This window comes from Diorhabda carinulata, chromosome 2 (assembly GCF_026250575.1).
Source record: "Diorhabda carinulata isolate Delta chromosome 2, icDioCari1.1, whole genome shotgun sequence".
Lineage (NCBI taxonomy): Eukaryota > Metazoa > Arthropoda > Insecta > Coleoptera > Chrysomelidae > Diorhabda > Diorhabda carinulata.
Window position 1 is genome coordinate 30,991,933 of NC_079461.1, and position 11,716 is coordinate 31,003,648.

General features: G+C 33.1%; 1 protein-coding gene across 1 annotated transcript in view; it reads left to right on the forward strand.

Annotated features, from left to right (window-relative positions):
* The window catches only part of LOC130890914 (uncharacterized), a 150,418-nt gene that overhangs the window by 121,068 nt on the left and 17,634 nt on the right, over window positions 1-11,716 (forward strand). The window contains exon 4 of the mRNA XM_057795321.1: window positions 5,031-5,353. Within this exon, the coding sequence (XP_057651304.1) occupies window positions 5,031-5,353 (323 nt within the window). The remainder of the gene's footprint in view (window positions 1-5,030; window positions 5,354-11,716) is intronic.

Genomic DNA, 11,716 nt, shown 5'->3' on the forward strand with positions numbered 1-11,716 from the left:
CAAAAAGTTTAAGATTCAATGTTATTCCAACTTCTTCTAAATGTATTCAATTGAATTTAAATATATTGCCAAAACACGAAGGGATGTGGAGAGAAGAATTAAATATAATGTTTTACGAGGGCGGTTCAAATATGATCGAAACAAACGCTATAGACGGCGCGCCTGTATGTTTTGAATGTCGCGGCTTGAACAACGTATTATAATTCGTTTTTTTGGTGTAAGAAGGCACTAAAAACAGAGAAATTCAGTAGTGGTCGGTAGGTCTACTGTATTTAAATAGGAAAAAGCATTCATATATTACCGCCACACCATCGAAAATGAGCCGCAGGATTGTCGATCATGAATCAGCATAACATCAGAAAACATTCACCGCTTAGATTAACTCATTTTGGAGGACCGTAAGATAATTGTTCGAAAAATTTCACATGTACTCTACATTAGAATTGGTAGAGTAGAATCTATAATCCACGAACATCTTAAGTATCACAAAATAACGGCGCGTTGGTTTCTCAAATTATTGAATTTCGAGCCAAAATTCATGCGGTTGGAAGGGGAACAGGTAAGATTATGTGTACTGTATTCTGAGACCGACGGAGAATGCTGTGCGTTGACTTCCTGCGCACGTGACTTTCCATAAATACTATATACTACTGTACTATACTACTATACTTCAGAAAATACAAGTGAAACCTGCTTAACGCAAGAAATGGAGTAAAATTCTAGCACAAAATGCAATTCTTCTCCAGGATAACGCGTACCCTCATACCATCTCACCGGCGTGCGTCGATAAAATATTAGAACTGGGGTGGGAGATACGAAAACTAGAACTCCCCAACAACCTACAGTCCATAGTTATCACCTTGGAACTACCACATGTTTGAACCACCAAGAAGTCCTCCGATGTCAAAAAACCAACACGTGACATGATAGCTCCTAGCAGTTCACACACTTGGTAGTTCAAGAAGACTGAATCTAAAATTGCTGTCAGCTTGGTCAATACAGAGAGCTGTACGGTGAGGTCCAAATTGAAATCGAAAAATCTTTGAAATCGAAAAATCTCGTACGTACAGCTCTCTGTATTGACCAACCTGTCAAAAATTTGGGTCTTCTTGACTAACCAAGAGTCTAATGTTACGTGCACGACTTCATTTTCAGCTCCCATCTCCTATATATATATATATATATATATATATATATATATATATATATATATATATATATATATATATATATATATATATATATATATATATATATATATTTACGCTCAGAGCTTTCACCAACACTCTAAATCTATCTATCTCTAAGAATAAAGTTGGCCGATACCGGCAAAAAAAGCTTCCAGGGAGGTTGCAGAAATGTCCAACCTATAAGGGTAATTACCTAGAAAAACTGTTAATTTCTGTAAATATTTTTGATTATAAATAAATGAGTCTTTGCGTTTGCCTCGATCATATTTAAACCGCCCCGAAAAACGATGTGAAATAAAATAAATTTTATCAAAAATATCACAAAAAGTTTGTTTATAATATTTGAATATATCATATCAGTATCCAGTACGGGTGATAATTATTGAAAAAATATCTTTGTTCTTTCAAAATAGAGATTATGTTAAAAGAGAACAAAAAGTTGGAAACATTCTCATGGGATTAAAAGAAACGAACCACAAATGATCTTTGTTACAGCAAAAAGAAAAAAAACGGGTTGAAAAGTCCTTTCAAACGAACCTTGCGTGCTCAAAAAATCAACAATCCAACGCACGACGTTAGCTTCGAACACGAAAAGAATTAATTTGACCGTTAATCATTCACAGAGTATTGCTGGCATATATGAATAAGATTTTCATTTCTACTCTAATTGTAGCAAATTATTAGTATAATTATTTTATGTTTAACGAAACAAGGAAGTTACATTGTAATAATTTAATTTCATTTATTAATACGATATAAATTATGTTTATTTACAACGTATATCATAATCAAAGTTGTATTCAGTAAACTATTATTTTATTTAGAAAACGCTGATTGTGCAGATTGCAGTTTTTACGTATAAATATGATGATGTATAATACATTTTGCATCTGACAGAGGCTTAAAAAAAGTCAAACCAATTGTAGATCTTCTAAGATTATACGAGATTGATCTTTATCACTATTTATAGAGTTGGTGTGATTATAGCTTAAAGAATGATAATTATAGATTTAGAAACTCGTTGAAATACTACGATATTATTTTAAAATCTCGTATATGATTGAAAATATCTTTCCGTTGAGCACAGCTTGAATTTTTTCAGAGATTTTAACAGCTGTAATCATCTTTAAATACATTTTTATGTAAAAGTAGAAGATCTACAGCCTTTATGTTGTTTTACCACAAAAAAAAATTATATTCTCACCCCTACCAGCGAAATGATTATAAAAATTCTTATCCAAAAGATTTATTCCGTACGTTTAAAGTAACTTGTCTTAAAGTAACTTAAAAATTCAAGAGCCTACCCCAGAATTCGTGGGCCAATTTGCTCATCCAGGGAAATGGTTCTTAAAAATTCTTAACAGATTTAGTCCGAACATTTTAAAGTAACTTATATTTGAAATTCAAAAACCTACATCAGAATTCTTGGATTTTGCTCAAGAATGAATAAATAACAGGCAAATTTCGGCGCATTCCTTAATTTACCTCGACTAATAGGAGAAAACTAATTGAATAAAATTATTGGAAACATTAAACAGTGAGAAATCACGTGAATTTTACAATGCCTAACAAAAAATTTAGAATAACTAAATTTGGTTGGCCCAACCTCAAACAAAAAATGACATATAAAACTAACCATTTCTTCATTTTATCTTCAAAATTCAGTTTCATTACTTGTTAAAAGTAACGAGAGTAAATCTATCCATACATTGTTTCATGTTGTCGACCATAACTCATCCTTGAACTATATTTATCATTTTATCTGACAGATATTTTGTATAATGTTACATAGTCACGTATGTACATTGACCGGGACTTACGTGGTTAGTGCATCAGTTGGAATATAACCTAATCATTTATTTATATACAATCAACAAACTACAAACCACGTGTATACCTATGTGGCATCAACAATTATTATTTGGTAATTTTCAAAAGCACTTTTGATGTTTAACTATTATAGTGCAATTTAGCAGGAATAAAATTTTCCAGAGTCGAAGATAGTTTTTTGCAATTCCTGTAGTTCCCCATGAAATAATTTTGCTCTTAAAAAAATTTGTTTTCTGTTTCCTTTTTGCAAGTTCAAATCATGTTCTACCAGTTTGAATTTGCGAGAATATTCACAAAAATTGCTGATGAAGCTTTTCAAGCTTCGTAATTTAAACTCTCCCGATCAATTTTGCACATCTTGCTTGCATATCTATTTGTTTTGGTATTCCATACTCAGTCATCCTCTGCACATCTGATTAACTTGATGTACGAGGTCTGGCTATTAAATAACGAGACTGGTTACGAAAAAGTGTTTTATTATGGAAATTATTCTACGTTCGAATGCTCCCCTTTGCTACACACATTTCCATACCTTTTTTGCATTGATCGAAGCAGTACTGGAAGTCTTCTTTGGTGAGTGCCTTTAGGAGCTCTGCCGTTTTTTGCTTTACCGCTTCTGAGCAGACCCGTTGACGCAAGAGCTTTTGGTCAGGAGTCAGATTTTTTGGCACCAACTTCGCACAGATTTTTGTCATGTGTAATTCCTCGTGTGGAATTTTTCTAACCGTTTCGATGATCTGCACGCACAATTTGGTTGATTTTTGTCACTGTTTCCGGATTTGAAAGAGTCACAGGGCGACTTAAGCGCTGGTCATCTTCAGTGCTCTTTCGGTACACACTAAAGCGCTTACACTACTCAAAAACACGCGCACGAGATAGAGAATTGTTTCCATAGGCCTCTTCCAACAATTTATAGCACTCAGTCGGAGTTTTTCCACGGCACGAGAAAAAAACACGTTAGTTTCGAACCGCTACTGCACAATTACTATAATAGTGACGGAAACATGTTTTGGGACGTGTATAGACTTTGTACTTAGATACCCAACGCACCACTAATTTCTTACCCCACCCATCTAGGGCGCCCTCTAGACGCGTAGTCTAGTTATTTAATAGCCAGACCTCGTATATTGTCTAGTATGGTTTCCTTAATATTCATCATTTCTCGTCTTGTGATTTTTGGAATATGTTTGAGCTTTAAAATTCCTGCTGCTCGCTGCCAAAAATCCCTTTCTAGTGATAATAGTCTTTGTTCCATTCTTGTCGTCAGCTGCCACGTTTCATATCCGTATAATACAAAGCTTCTTCTTCTTCTTCCTGCTGTGTGTAGGCATCATTGCCTGTTTTTCTTCACATCATTACCTTTTCTCAGTCACCTGGGAGGTTGTCACTCCATCTTTTCCTAGGTCTTCCAAGGCTTCTTTGTCCTGCTGGTGATTTGCCCCTTGATATTTTCACAATTCGTTTTTTCGTCATGCGGTCAATGTGCTCATTCCATTTTATCTTTCTATCCAGTACCCAGTCATAGATATTATCTATCCCGCATGTTCGTCTTATGTTTTCACTCCTTTCTCTATCCATTAGTGTTCTTCCCGCTATTCTTCGAACTATTTTCATTTCTGTAGTCTCCAAAACAAAAGCTCTTGTGTTAAATATTTGTTTTCTCTTTTACTGGACCATAGTACGAAGTTCAGTGCTCCAATGATTTTTATCCTTTTATTATTCGTTCTTCTATTTCTGATTCCTTTCTTCCGCAGCTTGTAATTTTTATTCCCAAAACATGTATTCTTTAGTGGCTGGTATTTGTCTTCCGTCTTCAAGTTGTAAATCTTCTGTTTATGATCCGATATACGAGTAGATATTTTTTATTATTTTCGAAAACCAGTAGCGTCACTATGAACTTATAATCAAATTCATTCATCAAAAACAATTTATCGTCTTGTAACTTATCAAATTTAGAAGTAAAATTGTTTGGTTCACATCATATTGATGAATTTAATTTTCTTTTTCCAGCAATCTTGACATCCCAAGACGACCCAGCAATATCACCTGTTCATCATCAGGCAGTTCATATTTAGAACGTAGAGATTCTTCTACAACTTTGGGACTTCCTCCAATGCCTGCACACAAATGCAAATTGTCTCAATGTCAATTCTCCGATGTCCCGGAGATGTACGATTTTTATTACCCTATAGATATTAGAGTTACTCATCCTACTCCCGGAGGATCTCCTTGCGGGAGTAATAGAGGACTGTACGACAGAGTTGTCGATATTCCGAATTTAAAACCGAAGCTAGCTCCTTTAGCTTCTATTAGTAGTTGTAATAGTTCATTAGGTAAGTATAAATTGTTTATTTCAATGTGGTAAAAGTTTAAATCCAACGCCAATAGATAAATTACAAAATATTCTGTTCTTCTGCCTCTGAGTAGAAACTTTCACATTTAAATAAAATCCCACAAATGTATTCTATCATCAAAAACTCATTTATGATTTATAACAGTCATTTATTCTAGAATTTTCTACGAAAAATACGAACTCTAGAACTGTCATCGGTTTAGTAAACTGTTCTACTGTGTGATTCATTTACATTGGAAACATATGTGTTAAATCTGATGTTTTTTACCGATTTTATACAATTCTAATGTCAAATCATGAATATTTATAACGGATTAACGAAGTCCGAATGTTTGTTTCAATTTTAAGGGCGTACTATGATAAGTCTTCGTAGTTAAAAATAGAAAATAGTGATTTTTTTATAAGAAATATATATACGTCATTCAAATCAGAATACTTTCGAATCATTTTTACCAAAAATAATATTTATTGGAATCAAAGTTTAGACAACTTTGTTTGAAGTTTTGTTCATTTTGACTCAAGCTCAAGCTAACAAAAGTGAAAATGATGTTTTTCAATAGTTTTTATAAACAATTACTAGAGAAAAAAAATATTCAAAAAATATATAAGTAACTTTCATCCTAAAGACTTTTCCAATATGCAATAAACCGAATACCGACAAGTTACAAAAATTTTTGGCCATTTTAAAGAATGCATGAACGCCTAAAACTCCATAATCAATTGGACGACATTTGGGTTATATGAATAGCATATAGTATTTTTTGTCTCAAATTCCATTCATCAATCTTCGAATTTGTCAGAGATACGTTTCTTTCCGTCGAAATTACGAAATTAAGACCGTGCATTTTATTTTGCATCGTTGAATATGGTATTTAGGTCAATTCATTTGTTGATTTAATTGGATTTGAATATTTCTTGGTAGTTCACTGCTTCGTTAGCTTTAGAAATGATGACTTTTTCATATTTATCCCGGACTTGGGCCTAAATTTACCTGTATGCGGGTTTTTATTGTAACTCTCCGTTATACTAAGAGAAAGTTGGTTATTACTGTTAGTATATCCCATCACTTTAGTTACGTTCGTTAACCGAGCGGTCTAAGGCGTCAACCTCAGAATTCCCCGGTCGAGGATTCAAATCTCGTTCATGCTGTGAAAATTTTTTTTCTTAGAAACTATCACTGAAACTGTCTGCCCTCTGTTGGAGATTTATGATACTAATAACTAAAATGTTTATTTATATATCTATATTTTTTGGATTTATAGAAATTCGTTTGTTATTAGATATGTCCAGGAAAGTGATAAATAGGATAAATTTTTATACAAAATCTCGTAAAAAGTGAATTAGAATATACCAATACGAGGATGGTCCCAGAAGTACCTAGTCCGACTTAAAGATGGCTTTAGTTGCTTGAAAAATACCACTGGATTATAAAGTGCACAATCTATACAGCATATGTTTCAAGTTTGAAGGTGTCAATTTTATATGATAAAATACTTTATTTGAAAGGCGTTAGCCCAACCTATATAAGCTGAACTAGGTTCTACTCTGAATGAGACTGCTCCTTCGTTATCAACAGTAAAATATTGGGTAGCAGAGTTTAAACGAGGCTGGACGACCTGCGAAGACCAGCGCAGTGGTCGATCAAGTGAGGAGACGGCTCCAGAAATATAGAAGAAAATTCATAAAGTAGTACTGGATGATCGTAGATTGAATGTACGAGAGCTAGTAAACATAGCAGGCATTTAAAAAAATGCATTACATTGCATATTAACTGAAAATTTGGACAGAAAGCTATGTGACAGATGGGTGCCGCGTTTGCTCACGATGGAACAAAAACAATGTCGTGAAGATGTTTTCATTGAGTGTTTAGCAATGTTTATGCGAACTTTTGCAGCGTTTGAGAAAAGAAATCAAGTCAAAACGAACGCATTTGGCTAAGAAAAAATGTAGTTTTATCAAGACAAACACAAATTTTGTTACAAGAAACCTTCTTATATTATCCCTAATATCTTTTTTCTTTTTTCTGTATTTCCATAGTAACTTTTCTGTGGTAATTATTGGTATTTGGTCTTTCGATATCAATAATCTTCTTCAACATTCTTCATCTATAATTTCTTACAATGCACCAACTCACACATTGTTATTGTAATGGCCAAAATTAATGAATTGAAGTTTGAATTGCTACCTCGTGCACCATATTCGCCAAATTTAGACCCATCAGATTATTTTCTGTTCCCAGAATTGAGAAAATGGCTCGGTGGTCAAATATTTTCGAGCAATAAAGAGGTGATGTTAATTGCTATTTTGAGAAGCTTGACGATTCATATTATAAAAGGGGTACCGATATTTGTTGGGCTAGATAATTCTGGGACCATCCTTGTATGTTCCAATTGACGTAATTGTGAATGATCTAAGTATTTCACTAAAGAAGGTGATTCAGAAGTATAGTAAAAAATATAGTGAACGTATCAAAGTGTAATGTGCTCGGCAATCAACTAATAGAAGAATTGTGAGATGAGAAGACTAAAGTGATACAGACCTGCGAGACATGTTTAAATAGTAACTATAAACATTGATTACATAGGAGTAAACAATTAGTTTTAGTCGTAATTAACCAAAAATTCTAATTATATAAGGGTATACTCATTTGAACAATCCTTTCTTTGTTTTGTTGAACAGTCATTCCAAATCATTATTGTATAACAAAACGGGGTTTATAAAAAATATTCACTGTTTATCGGTTATGTATTACACATCTACTTATACTAGCAACTTAATATATTGATTGGATTTAATACACTAGAAACATAACTACTTCTATAGAATTGAAAATGAATTATTTATCAATTTACTGAAGAATTGCTTGAAATTTTGTAAAAAAAGTAACGTTTATCAAATTAAATTTCATTGTCATCCCCAATTAAGAAGAATTTTAAAAATATTGGACACTCTGTTCGCCTTTTCCCAACAATGCGGTCCTCCCAATTCTGAAGCTTTCTTTTATTGATGTTATCCACCACTTCTCCTCCTTATTTACCGAGGGCCTCGTTGTTTTGGATAGCACAGTATTTCGCGAGTTTCAATGTTTTTTTCAGATTTTCACTCCGCCGCATGAAACGGTGGAAAATGTAACAAGGCATATTTGAATTTCATATTTCTTTAGTCAGTTCAAAAACAAATTCTATTTTCCAAGTCGACCTCGCATAAAACTTCCATATTCTATCTTTTTTGAACAGTTACAGTATTGGAAAAGAAAAGAAGGGAATTTGAGAATTTCACTTGGAGCACCTTAAATAATCTAACAGTATAAATTTTGATATAAAACCGCAATGAATTATAAGTAATTGTACCAATCTTTTGGTCATAAAATTATTGTTTTATATGAACTTGTCTTTTATTTATAGCCTATCGAAGTTTGATAAAAACGGCCCTCGTATTTGAGATTTGTCATAAAAACATAAACATAAAAAATGTGCACGATGAGCCCAATCTTGGCAACTAGAGCTCCATTTTCAATAAAATAGTGTTTCAGAGAAAGTACAAACATCAAAGGAACTAGTTGCTGATACAGCCGCAATTAATGTTCCATTAGAGCCATATTCTCCAGACGTAAAAGAGCCACCAGTATACTTCCCTTGAGCTGCTATCACTCTACCTGGTTTCAACATAGTTGAAACACCAGTTTCGTCCATATTTCATATTGTGGAAGCTGAGAATCGATACTAGTCCATAACTATACCTACCCTGTTATAAAACAAACCGACGACGATGTCGCCCTTCCTAATCTGGGCGGTTCTGGTTTTCTAATAGATATCCTGTATTTTTTTTCTCGTTAAATTAAAGAAACTTGGCTTATGTTTCTGTACTACTTGACCACATCAGATTCAAGGTTAACTTTCAACTTATTAACATACTTCGAGATCGTAGTTCTATCTATTTTGTTATCTTTAACAGCTTTGCGGATGCTTGAATCGTTAAGGACTTCATCTACTGTTTGTTTTATCAATTCTATACTTATATTAGCACGTTCCGTTTTTTATTTGTAAATTGTGGAGCATTTGAAACTGCGGCTCAACAGACCCCGCTTTGCCCTACATCAGAAACATTAACGCAAAGAGTGAAATAGATTTAGTTTGTATAGAAATGTTTTCGGAAGAATTCGAATGTGAGAAATACAATTTTTCTACCCGTACTAAACGACAATCCCGCTTTAAACACCTCATTATTTTCACTTATTCTTCATATTATGATAGTATAAAGGATTAGTGAATTCAACTTCAAAGGATTTTACCCACTTCAGCCGGAGCAACTTCTTCAGTATATAATTAATGTAATATTACAGACTTCTCATTAGAATTGCTGACATGTGTAAAGAAACCATTCTACATTATAATATTCACTTAGGTGTAATAATGTAAATAAATATTTACTGAAATATATTACCTTTCTTCCCTGCTTTCTATATTTACCAACAAACCATTCAAAGAAATTTATTTGGTTTGCTTACCTTGAATTTATTCCTGAAGCCAGTTTCATTTATTCATTTTGTATTTTGAAACAAAAAGTATTCATAACGATTTGAGTCTACATCACACTGTATGTATTACTTCAAAATACTCGATTAATTAAACTACAACGTCAACCAGCTCAAAATATTTACCTTCAGCTTGAAAATACATCAAACTGGTTACGTTATATTCAAAGTTTATTTGAACTATAGATACTCTTCAGAAATCGACATTTACATTCCGTATTGCAGCAATTCAATAATTAGAACAACAGTTTCTTTTGTAATAAGTGGTAAGAGTGTTTTTAATGGCGCAAGAAACTGTGAGGTAGACGTCGAAAATTCCTTCTAATGAGTTCATAAAAAAGGTATTAAATGGACGTTGAAAATCTAACGTTATAAATTCAGTTAAATATTAAGAATAAAAACTTAATGCTAAGCGACGAAGTTTTGGCAAGAAAATCTACCGCTTAGTAATCTTAATTCTTTTTCAAAATGTCTAGACTTGCTCTCGGCTATACTTCAAAGACCACTTTGCAAAAACACTACAAAGAAAAACGAAATATTTAAACAATAAATGGCAAATAACTTCTTATAGAATCGGGAGGTCCAGTCGATCCTAATTACCGTTGCAGTACTCACTCTAATCGCTTTAGACATGAAGAATCGTTGTATCTGTAATAACTATCTTCTAAATGTTCTCTGATTAGGTCTACCACTATCTTTAGCTGGGTGTTTCGTAGATAGTTGAATAAGCAATGATGGTTTTTTGGCTACTCAAATCGACAAATCTAGCAATTTCTAGTATTACTTTGGAGACAATCACAAAAAGGGAACACGAATCAAAGAAATTTGACTCACAATGGAGGGAAAAAAATAGATACACACTGAAGACAAAGATAAAATTAAAAATATTAAATGTATAGTGAGTTAAAGAGAATATGATTTCGTTAAAGTTTATCAATTTGAGAGCAAAAAACTTTCAAGGGCAGTCAAAATCGGAGCTTATGAAATAATTATGAGACCAGTTGTTCTATATACTTTGGAAACATGGACAATTACAAAAAGAAGATGAGAATAAACTGGAACTATTGGAAAGAAAATTCATGATACACAAAAGGTCAAAAAGAACACAAATCGTTACAGTACGAAGAGCAAGAGAATAATTATGAGAATGGTGCTGAAGGAAGGAGGAAATACTAAAGGAAGAAGGGAATGAACAATGAAGAAAATTGAAGCCAAGGGACTGAAATTACCCCTTAATAGCTTTGAAATGTAATTAAAAATATTTGTAAGCGTTACGGCAAGTTTATCGAACTAGATGGTGCTTTTGTAGACTGAACTAGGGTATGAAATAAATTTTGGTATAACATTTAATACCTATTGGTACCTATTCCCGTAAATATAATCAATTGAAAAGCAAGAAAGCTTCTAGCTTTAACTATATGAATTACGTTATAGAAATCAACATTAAGCCATTTCCTTTGTCAATTTTTGCAAGAAAATATTTTTGTATTTGAACACTATACGGGTGTTGCAAAGCTTTCGCATGCGAGTTATATCACTACGAAAAAAATCGATTAAAAATCAGCAAACAATCACATGTCTATAACGCATAGATTAATCGCAAATTAACAATAAGGTTGAGCCAATCAAAGCTTGTGGAACGTTTAAGTTCCTCCCTATCGAGCGGTAGAGAGAGCCATAAAAGTATTTAGCTGCTGCCGCATTTTTTAATTTTACGTTATAGACATGTGATTGTTTGGTGATTTTTAATCGATTTTTTTCGCTTAATGCAGTGATATAACTCGCATTCGAACGTTTTGAAACACCCGA